Here is a 13,752-nt window from a genome sequence, read left to right on the forward strand (position 1 = left end):
CGTTCGTCTGGTGCTCATAAACAAGGATGAAGCGTATGGTTTGGTGTACTTTTTCAATTAATTGGCTTGGTATGAACTGAAAATAACGTGAAAAATACGGCGAGTCTGATACAAATTATTATCGTCGAAATTTAAAAATGATTATTATTTAAAATTACGGGTTTTATTTGGAATAAAGATTTATTGTTGCGTCATCCCGTAAGATGCATTTGATTTGTATGGTAAAATTTTCAGCAAGATGGGGAATTGAAGTAACAGCATTGTTGTACATCTTTGGCACGGAATGAGCAACAATCTGCATACCTTGGGCAAATGGACATTATGGACTTGACATTTTTGTTTTAAATATTAACGAAATTTTACAGCTTATGGGTACCAATAATAGGTATCAGAACCGGGATAAATGTATTTATAAAACACAAAACATATGCATTAATAGGTAAAAAACATGTCAATCTAGGATAAAGTCATTACTAATGTTTCAATGAAGCTTGGAACAACAAATTTAGCATCAATTAAAGGAAATAACGTATACAAAAGTACATATGTACGCATAAAAGAAACTTGGTTGACCAGCAACACTGACGTCACATTTAGTCAAAATTTACGTTTTATGCTTTGTCCGTTTTTGTTTGAACCTTATATAAACAATGCAATAAAAAGGACTTCTAAAAGTAGCCAATCTTGTAGAATATTGATGTATCTATCGGATAAAATTATTTGTATAGGACTGAGAGGGCTAACTATGTGTGCAATATTAAACTGAATATCAAAATTATGGAATACGATTTCATACAATAAAATAGAACATTATCCCATTGTCGACCAGGGGGGTATTTATTATTTCCACGAAATTTAACATATTTTACGCATTACAGGTTAAAGATGTCGGTGGTCATTTTTGTTTTGTAAGTAAAAAGGAGGATGGAGTTACAAGGAGCCTTTACAAACAGTATTATTTTCCGTAGTTTAACCACTAACCATACAGTATATAGATGTGCCAGTTCATACAACGAAAGGGGCGCAGCTGAGTTTGCAGCGTACGTTCCCAGATCTTTGGCTTTGGGAATGGCCGCGTTGGGCTCATGACGTCACACGAGCCGACTGGCAGCAAGCATGCATGTGTTGTGTACGTGTACACTCCAAAATATATGATTGTATGCATAGAATAATTTTTAGCTGCCGAAACCGACTTTGTTCGAGATTTCAGTTTACGTAAACGTGTGTGTGCCATGTATTCACACATATTCAAGAAAATATGAAGTCTTACGACGGGAATAGGTCCAGGACCGGATTAGCAGTTGCCTAGGGCCCCCTAGGGATAACAGAAAAATTTTGTTAAAAAAACAGAACTCCAAATAATGAATAAAAAATATAATAGCCACTGAGAAAAATACAAAATAAAGGAGGGCCCCAGATTGATGGTTGCCCAGGGCCCGGTTGAGGGTTGATCCGGCCCTGAATAGGTCGCTACATCACATCAGCCCTCAAAACAAAATGAAAAACCAATTCAAGCGGCCAAAAATTGTAGAGCCCACACACAAGCACAGTATGTGTGAATACATGGCACACACACGTTTACGTAAACTGAAATCTCGAACAAAGTCGGTTTCGGCAGCTAAAAATTATTCTATGCATACAATCATATATTTTGGAGTGTACACGTACACAACACATGCATGCTTGCTGCCAGTCGGCTCGTGTGACTTCATGAGCCCAACGCGGCCATTCCCAAAGCCAAAGATCTGGGAACGTACGCTGCAAACTCAGCTGCGCCCCTTTCGTTGTATGAACTGGCACATCTATATACTGTATGGTTAGTGGTTTAACAAAGGGTGCTCTACTTTTTAAATAGAGGGGTGTTAAGTGGGTTAAGTTTCGGCCCTGGCGTTTTATGGTATGGTATTTAAATGGTATTTCTCGAAACTGATATGGTATTTAATGGTATTTACTTTTTGGCCGGATGGTATTTTTTATCGTTATCGTCACGGTCACGCTGATACTATAATTATATTTAGATAAATATTTAAGAAAATAAAAATCTGTGCACGGTAGCGCCTTGATGTAAATATCCTCGGGATCCTGTTTTTCATTCAGAAAACATACATTCCATTTTGAAAACCGATGGAAAATGTGATTCGTTTGAGAAGTGAAATGGAAAGAAAATGTGTACATAAAAACCCAGTGGCTGTGTGTGCGTGTTTGTTTGTGTTTCCCTATTTTTATGAGTATGTGTGAATGCTCGGGAAAGTTTTGCTATTACAAATTGAACATTTTAAATGAAAATTGAGTCCAGATTTGAAAATAGCAAAGAATATATCTACAAGTTTGGGTTCTATTTTCACAGCTTACTTCCCTTCGGGACTGTGTGAGTGAGTCGTCGTCGTCGCTGTCGCCGTGTATGTATACAGAAAACGTCTCATTTGGTGTATACATACATACATAAATACGTACGTATGCACTCGGATGTGTTTGCCGTCAAGAAGTTTATATTAACGAAAGAGAGAAAAGGTGACGACAGGAGTCCGAGGGTAAATCGCACTAGCACACTAGCACTAGGCCGTACCGTGAATTTTAATTCCAATTAAATTCCAATTGTGGTCCTGTAAAGTCCTAGGCAAAGCAGAAATACGTACTTGCACTACGATTCTACCAGAGATTCTATGCTCCTGAGTCCAGGACACTTGACAATAGCATAGCCCAATGACCCTATAAGATATGTATCAGTATTCATTTGAGATACAATATTTGTGGAAACTAGTACATACATATATGTATGTACATAATTGTGGTGGAAGTGTCAGTTCGTGGGGTTAAGGTTAATGCTGGGGAAATGGATGTGAAAGTGAATGTGCTAAAGATGAGTTGTGTGATCCTACACGGAAGAATGTCTTGGTTTTAAGTCTTGCACCGTATCACCTATTACTCAAATGCGCTTTATGCTAGCACGATCATTAGAGTTCTAATGATGATTTTGACATCCGTGGACCCGTCAACGCTCATGTACATGTACTGGCATTTGGCATTGTTGAAATTGGAGGCCCGATGCGGGTCTACCACATTACACCTACATATTACTCTTGACGTACCATATCGCTTCACATTAATTCTTATCTTGGTTACGTTACAGATGGAGCAAGATACACATCGGCATGTGCCGACGAAGCCATTAGTTAAATTGCAGTGAAATAAACCATTGAGGCGGTCGCACTTTACACACACACAACATATATAGATCAGTTAAGCAATATTTCACATCGAACAAAGAGTGCTAAAAGAATGCCAGAGCGGGCAAAGGAGTTGCATGCTACTTTCTTCTGGACCCAGCCACAGACGCAGTCACAGATCCAGAACCAGCCACTGGTAGAAGCCCAAGTAAGAAATGCCTGGCAATCATCCGTGCCATGTTGCAATAAGCCCCAGTTAAGTCGCAACAAACTTCAGAGTTGCTTGGTTTTAAAAAAGGAGGTGGTTGAGCCGCAGAAACATCAGGAGGCGAAAGGAGGAGATCACGCTACCCCTAACTGCAATAAGTGTCCACAGGAGCAGCGGGTAAAGCCATATTCTGGTTATCCATTGAACGTTAAGCTATACATGCCAACGACTACCACGAGAATGCCAAGTGTTCGAAGTCGAAGCCAGGCAACAACGACAACGATTAGCATTAACCAACCAGCTATGCATCGAAAATCGAAGAGCAAAAGCAAGAGCGTTGCCAACAGCACATTTTTGCCGTTCCAGTCCAAAAATTCCTTGGAACAGCAGCAACCTTTTACAGCAGCTATAGCGGCTGTTAGCGAAGAAGCAGAAGTCGAATCGGATGCAAGAACATCAACAGAATTAGGTGCGAATAGAACAATAAAGCAACATCAACGTGAACATCCCGATATCAAGAACACAACGCGAAGAGTCCATAATCACATTTACAACAAGAATAAAAACCGCTCCTCATCCTCTTCGCTGGTGCGATGCAAAATGTTAATTCCCTTGCCCACATTAGGCGCTACATCGTTCGTCACTTTGCTCACGCTGATCTGCATAGAAACCGTTTTGCTTTCGACCATGTCCAGCTGCGCCAAAACCTTCTACATGCATTGGAATACATCGAACAGCATGTAAGTTGAATGTAAACTTTAAGCAGACCGTTCAAACTGTTAAATATTCAGGAATCTGAAGCTGTTGTTTCACTGGATGCAATGATATGTATATTTAGTATTTAGTATATGTGCAACATTTCCTTAGATAGGTTCAAAACTAGCTAAGAACCAGTTTTCATAGGTTCGTCCTTAAGTGAACTACAAACTTCATAACGAATGTCTTGTAGTCATTTGTCGGATCCATTGGGTCTGTACTGCATTTGCATTGTAGTTCATTGCAGTGATCAAACTCGCATTACTGAATTGCCATGATGTACATACATATATACACATAAACATATCTCACAGAAAGGTTCCCTCTTCTACGCAAAAGGTGAGGTGGAAAGGAGAGGTAAGTGCGTCGTTGGGGTGTGCATCTGGTCTTGTTGTTGCTAGTCCTACTGGGATTTTGGGTGGGTGGCTACGTATTCAAATATGTGCAAATAAAAAAAAACACCGTGCGCCCAGCAAGAGCATGTAACCCTAGTTGCAAGTCGATGCGTGATGGTGAGTTTGTCGCTAAAGAAGGCATGTAAAATATGCGTACTTCATCATTAGGGGTGATTTTTAATTTACAAAGCGCTTAAAAAAAACAAAGGAGAGTAACCTGGAATGGCACAACGAAACCAAGGAAACGACGAGGAGGTTGTAGTCATGCGTGCGTGCGTGCGTGGAGGGGACCACGAATGGGATAGGAATGGGCTTTGCAGCCGTTCGTCCCAATCGTCTTTGTTCCTTCAGCTATTCGTATATTCTTCGCCGATTTTGATTATTTTCATTACAGTCTACATACAAGCATGTACCTATATACATATATACATATGTACATAAATACATTTGTAGCATATATGTATAGATAAATCTGTGGATTTTTAATACGTTCATTATACATCCCATTATCATATTACTACTTCTTTCACGAACAGAAAAAGCTCAAAGTTCAACGAATACGAATCTATTTTGTCGTTCTGAAATATTTAACAAATTGTATACATCTTTAATGTGTCTATTTATTAATTTCTCGATATTCGTAACCGTTTTGGATAGCAATTTGGAACCTATCTCTCAAAGTAAAACCAGAAGGAACGTGTGAGTCGCTTCTGGGGACGCGACTCAGTCAGTATATAAATTTTTGAGCATATGATTTTTTAGAATTTTATGATAAAAAAAAAATTGTACATTTTAAATTTTTTTGCTACATCTGCTATCTACATCTACATCTACAATGTATATTCTACATCTAACATGTAGATTGTACATGTTCCTTTTAGATTCTACATCTCCTCCGCTAGGGGTTGCTCGCGCACTGAACGCGGCAGAGTGTGCGAGCGAGAAAGAGATAGGTACCGGGTCGTTGGCAGGGGGATGCAGAGGAAGCAACAGAAAATTAATTTCTTCATTTTGGCTATAAATTTGATCCGATCTGATTCGGCAGTCTGGTAGATATGGGTATTCTCTACGATACTGCGTTTTTAGTTTTATCGTATCTTTAAAATTGTGCCTGCCACAGATTTTCGTCTTTTGTGTGGGCGGAAGGAGGCGGGGCGAAATTTTGAAATACACTTGTAGCAGTGTGATATCACATGAGTCTGGAAACCAAATTTGATTACCCAAACTCTTATAGTCTCTGAGATCCAGGCGCTCAACCAGACGGACGGCCGGACGGACAGACAGAAAGGAAACGTTTCCTTCTCCGCGTTACACACATCCACTTTTACCACAAATCTAATATACCCCTTAACTCTTTTTTGAGTACGGGTATAAAAAGAGCGGAAATGTGGTATCGCGTGAATAACACTAAAACCCAATAGTTGGACTGCTGGATTTGCATATTTCTTACTATTTCTTCCAGTGTTGAACCATAACGGGTCATAAAATCTACTCCGACTAGGAGCCCATTCAGTGGCTCCACGTTTCCTTTAACTAAGCCCCTTCTAAGCCAACAGACATTCGCTTGCAGGGCACACTCAGCAACGCCGGGAATCGATTGCAGCACCTCAGCAGCTGATTGGTGTGCAATCAAAATTAGGAAATTAGGAATTTTGGTTTAGATGTTGCCATTACAGAAGAATCCATTTCCTATTGACTGAAGCGATTTTCGATCCGAATTTCACCCCCTCGTTTATTCTTGCGGTTTCTTGTTTGATCTCATCATCCCAACACTGAACTGCCTCAGAGTTACTGTAGTTTCTTATCAATGTTGGCCTATTGGTCTTTCATCTGTTTTGACATATGTAGCTGCTAATCTCTGCGATCGGGTTCATGTGCAGCTGCGGTCAAAATAATAGTAGTGACAATATGACTTTTCATATATCCTCAAAAAAAGGACTTACGAGCACTTCCCCATAATAATTTTAGTTTTTTTTTAGAGATTACCTTAATTGCAGATTGTAATAATAGAAAAAAACTCAGAGTAAACCATCAACATTTTCAGAAAAAAACGAGAAGGAACGTGCGAGTCGCTTCTGGGGACGCGACTCTACTTATACCCGTACTCAGTCAGTATATACATTTTTGAGCATTATTTTTTAGAATTTTAGAATTAAAAAAAAAAATTTTACATTTTACATATTTTTGCTACATCTGCTATCTACATCTACATCTACAATGTATATTCTACATCTAACATGTAGATTGTACATGTTCCATTTAGATTCTACATCTCCTCAGCTCGCGCACTGAACGCGGCAGAGTGTGCGAGCGAGAAGGAAAATGAGTTGCTTGGTCGTTGGCAGGAGTGGGCAGGGGGAAGCAACTGAAAATTAATTTCTTCATTCTGGCTATAATTATGATCCGATCTGATTCAGATTCGGCAATATTGCAGATATGGACATTCTCTACGATACTGCGTTTTAAGTTTTATCGTATCTTTAAAATTGTGCCTGCCACAGATTTTCGTCTTTTGTGTGGGCGGAAGGGGGCGGGGCGAAATTTTGAAATACTCTTGTAGCAGTGTGATATGACATGAGTCATGAAACCAAATTTGGTTGCCCTAGCTCTTATAGTCTCTGAGATCTAGGCGCTCATCAAGACGGACAGACGGACGGACGGACAGACGGACATAGCTATATCGACTCGGCTATTGATGCTGATCAAGAATATATATACTTTATGGGGTCGGAAACGTTTCCTTCTCTGCGTTGCACACATCCACTTTTACCACAAATCTAATATACCCCTTAACTCTTTTTTGAGTACGGGTACGGGATTTCGGTGGATATTTGAATGAATGAATGAGGATCCAAAATGTTTTTTACACATATAATGGTAAAGTTCCGTAGCTGGGAAATCATTGTTTACGGTGCCGCAGTTTGTACGGTTTTTGAATATTTTGTGGAAAATTCGGATAACCATAGTCGTTTTAGATACTAACGAGATACCAAAATACAAAAAAAAAAAAAATAGTTTTAACTCAATTTAGGTGTTTCCCAGAAAACTTAAACCTTGAGACTGAAGGTTTTTTTGCCAGTAAACATCTTTTCCTTAGGCTTCGTGTCATTAAATTATAATCTTTAACGCTTTTTCTAATAGTTTCAATACTAGTTTCAAAATTAGACATTTTTAAGGCTGAACAGGAGCAAAATTATGGCACTTCGCCTGTCGTTGTCATAATGGTATATCTACTGATATTTTGACGAATAACTTCGTTGATCGCGTTTTTATCTTATTTATTATCATTTCTGATCATAATAGCTAAACAACCAATAGTATTTATTATCCCGAATTATTACTTTCCCTTTAAGCACGAAACCTTCTCCAGTCTATAGTGTTTGCCACGCCCCATGACACCGGTACCAAAATGACCTATAAATTGACCGGCTTTAGCTGTGGATTGCGTCTTTTCGCGGTCCATTTAAATTTGAATAATTGTACTGATTCTCTTATTTTGATAATTTGAGTTTTGTCTGAAAATATGTGTTTATTAATAATAATAATAAATAAATAAAAATAATAATAATTTATCCCGCAGATTTCGGATAGACAACACCGATCACATTATTGATGTCAACAAAGGCAACCTGGCCTTCGAATTCGACCAGGTGCACATAATATGTCCAGTGTACGAGCCAGGGACATTTGAAAACGAAACAGAGAAATATATAATATACAATGTGTCTAAAGTGGAGTACGAAACATGTCGCATAACAAATGCAGATCCGCGAGTAATAGCTATATGTGATAAACCTCAAAAATTAATGTTTTTTACAATAACTTTCCGGCCATTTACACCGCAGCCAGGTGGCTTGGAGTTCCTACCTGGAAATGATTATTACTTCATTTGTGAGTTCGTTTACATTAAATATCTTAAAGATAATTTTATTAATCAAACCCATTAAATTTGTTTGTTCCCAAATACAGCAACTTCATCGAAAGACGACTTGTATCGACGCATTGGGGGCCGTTGCTCCACAAACAATATGAAAGTTGTGTTCAAAGTGTGCTGCGCTACGGAAGAAAAGAACAAGACCACACAAACCACCACATCCGTGGCTGTGGCAGGCGCAGACACAGGAGGAGGAAACAGTGTCAATATCGCGGCCCATGATGACAGTCATGGACATGGCTACGGCCACAATACTGGTGCCGGAAACACCATTGGAATAAGCGGTGTCAACGGAGGACTCTCGGGCGGATCCCCCTCAGGGGGAATAGCCATACATCCAAACAATGTCAACATTAATGGCCTAGGAACCTCGATCAATACGAACATCGATCAGTTCAACCGGATACCGATTCAACCGAACATTATGGGTAACAATGTTGGCTCTAGTGGCGTTGGAGGTGGAGCTGGTGGTGGAATTATCTTGTCTCCTGGTCATGGTCATGGTAGCATCAACATGCTGCCACCTGGCCGTGGTGGGGTAAATATTGCATACCCGGGACATCACCACATTCAAACTGGCATTCGGATAAACAATGTGCCAACGCAGCACAGCTATCCATCGCACAAGGGTAACGTCAACGGCAACTCTAATGGTAATGGTAAGGATACATTAATTAAACAGTCCTCCGATAATCATTACTACACAAAAGAAGTTGGTGGCGGTAAAGGCAACGGTAGCGGCGGAACCATTTCATTGAACGTTGCAAGTGATAGTGATGTTTTTTACTTACCACCAGTCGTTGACACAAATCAGAGTAACATAGTGCAGAGCACTATAAATTTGGGCGAACGGACACTTACATCATTTGCTATTGATAATAGACCATTGTTCAATCCAGAATACCCAAATAGAATCCAAATTGAGAATACCACAGACAGTCAAATTCATAATCTTAATAACTCTAGCAATCAGACACCAATAAATGACAATCAGAATACGAAAAGTAAGTAAAACAACCAGAAATTCATTTTGCACTCCCACCGCTTCCCGTACATTCATCATGTATCCAAATTTTACTTTCCATCCATATTTATTATTGTATTATAAATTCGAGTCACTGCATATATGTACATATATCTTCATCAGGTTAGCACACCCCTCGCTTTCGCTATTTTGGCTCAATTCTGACCAAACTAACAGAGCTAAGATTTTGAAATTGTTGTTGTTTATAGGCTATTAAGTTCTTCGTTGAATAAAACAAAAATAATTGATTCTACCTATTTTAATATTTTAACAAATTTTTTTCGCGTGACAAGAAAATTTAGTTTTTATTTTGGTCATCAGGTTAGCACATATCGCTTTTTTAATTTTGTTTTAACCTTCTGAGATATGAATAAATTTTTAAACTTGTAATTTCGATTATTCCAACTTATTTGTTGAGAATGACCTCAAAGATGGGAAATTTATATTTAAAGAAATGGCTGACCAAGCACTCTTGATGACTTCAATAAATTCTTCTTTAATAGAGTATTGTTTACCAAACTCTTAAACATTGCGAGCTAGCAATCCCCACGGGGTATTTATTATATTTATGTCGGGTGAGTAAGGCGGCCACTGCATTAATTTAACATTTTCGTCTTCAGCCCCTGATTTAATCACAAGGGACGTGTGGATCGGAGCGTTGTCATGTTGAAAACTTCATGCTAAATCTCGAAAAAAAATCTCACATTGACCATAGTAGGAGATAGCACACCATCACTCCTCCCGCCCGACTATTAAGACGATCCAATTGGTGCTCTTCCTTCCTTAGATCATGGAAATAGTAATTGTATTCGTCAGGACCTTCTAAACTACATTTTTTTTTATCCGAATAGACCACATAGTGCCAATCAGAATTCCAAGTCTGATGCTCTTTTGCAAAATTTAGCCGTATCTTTGTTCGGGAATCGTCAAGTGGGGGCTTTTTCTTCAGTTTACGTTCCTTATCCATCTCTGAATCGTAGATAAGCTCGCTTTAACATCAACTTTTTCTCTGATCTTTGCTAAAGGAGGAGATGCATCCTTAAAAAGTGCTCTATAGTCAGCATTGAAAATCAATCTATTATTACCGCCTTTGTTGTTTTTACCATATTCTGATTTATTGCATACAAAATTAGATATAGCTTTGCGATTCCTTCCTTTTTTTTCGGATATTTCACTAGTTGAAATCTTGGATTCTTGGTAAACTTCAAAATAAATAACGCATTTAATTTTTTCCAGTGAAAGGGCATACGATAACAGCAGAAGAGATAACAGTAAAGAATCTGCATGTTTGCAACAACAAAAACAAAATAAAATATATGAAGCTAATGGGGGTGTGCAATCTTCTTAGTAGAATTTACATAGTACATATACATACATATATGGTACAAGTTTTACTAGTAAATGAATGTGAGATTTTGCTGGGTGAAATTTTTCTGATCTTCGCAGAAACACAACCCGTGGAAACAAATTAGTTTTCCTTAAAAATATCTTGTTGTTAGTAAAAACAATGACAGGAATTTTACGGATAACTCAAACGTGTGAACATGAATCTGGATCCGTGCCGGTGAGCAAGCCGTTGTCTCCGGTCCAATAGTCGTTGTGGATTTCATTCAACCCGTGCTCTTGTTATTGGGCTTCACGCAATTGCGACATGCTCACACACACATTTTCGTTATCTTGTTGGATTCGTACGACTGTTCTGCTATACTATTTCGTATGTTTCTTTCCTTTTTGTTCACTGTAATACACACAAATTGACCAAATTGCAGTTCTTACTGATAAAAATCGGCATACAAACCTCTCAAACTCAGTCACAAAACGTGTAACACACATTCAGAAATAGAGCATTTCCGACTAAAATATGGTGGGCAGTGGTAGGAAGATGAAAAATACTTCACGACCTATTCGCATGCCTACTAAATATACAAAAAAAGTTTGATAAAAATTGACAGAAGAAGATAAAATACAATGTCACCATGTTCAATATTTCAGTTTACCGATCTACATACATTTATGTACGTACAATATTTACACCCTACGTCCAATACCAACTTCATTTGTATGAATAATTAATTGAAAATTAAAGATAAATTATAATTTATGAAAGAAGTTTATGTTAATTTATATTATTTTATATATGTTTCATTAGTTTAATAATGGTATTTTGTTAAATATTTGTAGATGATCACCACCATTACGACAAACATCCCAACGAGGTTGTGAAGAACGAAGAGCTTACATACAACAGTGGCTCGGCGATTGCAGGTAGAAATAACTTCAACGTTTGGATCTGGATATCCTACTGGCTGCCTCTGCCTTCCCCGTTAACCTGTTGCATGTCTGGCAATTGGTTAAGTTCGTCTTTAGTCAGCATTTTTGCGATCCTTGCAATGCACCAAGTAATTCGGATAACATTGCCCACCCAGCGTTTCCGCCCAGAAAATATGGCATTCAGTCCCTCCTCCAGCAAGAGCTACGGAATCATCAACACCAAGGGCAATCGGTGAATTTGTTGAGAACACCAGTTGACCCGTTACGCTCAGAAATATTTATTTATAACATAAATGTCACTTAACACTAAATTTTCCTATTTTCCATTCATCATAATATGCGAAAATATGAAAATATTAATTTTGATGGGATTTGTGTGAGTTCGGAGGGGTGAGATTGTATTTATTGATTTTAATGATTTAATGTAATTGTAATTGATTCGAATCGTAGTGATTCGAAAATATACGAAAAGAGAACAGAAAGAAAGGAGAAAGGTGAAATAGAATTCATAAGTAAACAAATTAATTATTTCAATCGTATTAAAAATTAGACGTAGTAATCTAGACATAAGTGATATGGCTAAGTAAATGAAGGATGTCGGCAGCAATTGAGATTAAGTGCAGTACAATGGGCCAGGTATACATGGCACTAGCTTCATAGCTAAATGCATATATACACCGTCACGTGCCTAGCCACTAGCCACTATGACAACATCATCGATCCTCATCGATATTGTGCCCTTTTCTGTTTGTAAAATCGCTTTATGGAGTAGGTTCACATTTATTTCAGAAACATCCAAGTCTACGGCAATGTAAAAAGACACAAAGTTCAGCCAAACAGATCACACAAACAACTGGCAGTTGATAAGTATGGCTGGAAATGTGTCAATTATCATTCCCGAATTTCGTGGTTCATCCAGTGAAAATGTAGGAAGATGGAGGTGAGGTGCCAATTACGAATTTGTTACTAAAGAGAGTTAATTGCCTTGGGAATGGCTTGGAAATTGAATTTACCTAAACGCTCTGAATCCCATACACATTCACCAAACCACACGCATACACACATTTACTCCTCGTGCAATAACCTGCACGATGGGCATTTCGACTGAAATTATAACAATATTTATTAGAATACGTTTATATAGAGGACGTGTAGAAAATTAGCGAGTAAGGTATCCAAAGGCAGCTTAGTGCTAATGCATTAGCAGATGATGTCCGCGTATATAATGATAAATGAAACAACTCATGTATATGTATGTATGTTTCGTATGCATTTATGTATATTAACATTCGTGTTAAGTATTTTGAATATGGTAAAGGTGAAATTCAAAGAACTCAACTGTAAGTTTTAAGTTCTTTTTAAGTTTTGTTTTTATTTGATGTTTACTTTTTAAATCATACTCTTATTTTGTAAATGAACCAAGCAGTATAGTGAAGTGTTTCTTCAAATTAATGAAAATATATGTGTATATACATATAGTATACATACTTATTTATATACAAAACAAATGTTTAGGTGAAACGTTATAGACATTGTATATTGAATAAAACTAAAGAAACAAAATCAGATCAAGGAACGAACTAAAATATCGTATAAAATAAACAATACTGCATCGTTTACTCCACTTTTGTAAAAGTGACGCGATTTAAAATTTACATTACATGAACATTGAAGAATTCGAATAACATACTAAATAAGTGGACATATAGAATCGTGTGTATTATTTAATTATATATATACACTCACACACACTCACATATATATATATATATATGTATACATAAAAAACAAAACACTGTTCTTGACACAGCGAATAGACACAAATTATAGTCGATGACCGACAAAATAACAGACGGTGTGTAATCTAAGAATAAATCTGAGATGGCTGCAAATATAGATCCAAAGTAACACGTTAATTGTGCATTTTGTAAAAACTGTGTAGTTTTGTTTTTTTAGTTTCGACTTGTTTTGTAATCCACAATCCACATACGTAGGCG

At 37.7% G+C, this 13,752-nt stretch overlaps 1 protein-coding gene and 1 long non-coding RNA gene across 7 annotated transcripts; one reads left to right on the plus strand and one right to left on the minus strand.

Moving 5' to 3' along the window:
• Positions 1 to 1,983: 1,983 nt before the first annotated feature.
• Positions 1,984 to 12,091, plus strand: LOC111070796. 5 transcript variants are annotated; one of them, XM_022361719.2, is made up of 5 exons: positions 1,984 to 2,064; positions 3,131 to 4,115; positions 8,107 to 8,417; positions 8,496 to 9,119; positions 11,666 to 12,091. In XM_022361719.2, exons 2-5 carry the CDS (start codon positions 3,280 to 3,282, stop codon positions 11,989 to 11,991), a joined length of 2,097 nt encoding a protein of 698 aa, XP_022217411.2. In that variant the 5' UTR covers positions 1,984 to 2,064; positions 3,131 to 3,279; the 3' UTR covers positions 11,992 to 12,091. The 5 variants fall into 5 exon arrangements, with proteins under 5 accessions (XP_022217411.2, XP_041449329.1, XP_022217408.2 ...); XM_041593395.1 differs by having other exon boundaries at positions 2,002 to 2,531; positions 8,496 to 9,113; XM_022361716.2 differs by having other exon boundaries at positions 2,004 to 2,531.
• LOC111070797 lies at positions 9,777 to 11,459 on the minus strand. 2 transcript variants are annotated; one of them, XR_005967790.1, is made up of 3 exons: positions 11,283 to 11,459; positions 10,570 to 11,222; positions 9,777 to 10,498 (listed from the first exon to the last, which is right to left on the minus strand). It is a non-coding gene; the product is annotated as an uncharacterized LOC111070797 (long non-coding RNA). The 2 variants fall into 2 exon arrangements; XR_002607408.2 differs by having other exon boundaries at positions 9,778 to 10,503.
• Positions 12,092 to 13,752: the final 1,661 nt, after the last annotated feature.

The sequence above is a fragment of the Drosophila obscura genome, unplaced genomic scaffold (genome assembly GCF_018151105.1).
Source record: "Drosophila obscura isolate BZ-5 IFL unplaced genomic scaffold, ASM1815110v1 contig_187, whole genome shotgun sequence".
Taxonomy (NCBI): Eukaryota; Metazoa; Arthropoda; class Insecta; order Diptera; family Drosophilidae; genus Drosophila; species Drosophila obscura.

What these genes read in the sequence shown, in the direction of transcription:
- LOC111070796 (XM_022361719.2), top strand. Translation starts at nt 3,280, where the DNA reads ATGCCAGAGCGGGCAAAGGAGTTGCATGCTACTTTCTTCTGGACCCAG. An exon ending in AAATGATTATTACTTCATTT is followed by an intron (nt 8,418 to 8,495) that starts GTGAGTTCGTTT and finishes TCCCAAATACAG; the next exon opens with CAACTTCATCGAAAGACGAC. An exon ending in CGGCAACTCTAATGGTAATG is followed by an intron (nt 9,120 to 11,665) that starts GTAAGGATACAT and finishes AAATATTTGTAG; the next exon opens with ATGATCACCACCATTACGAC.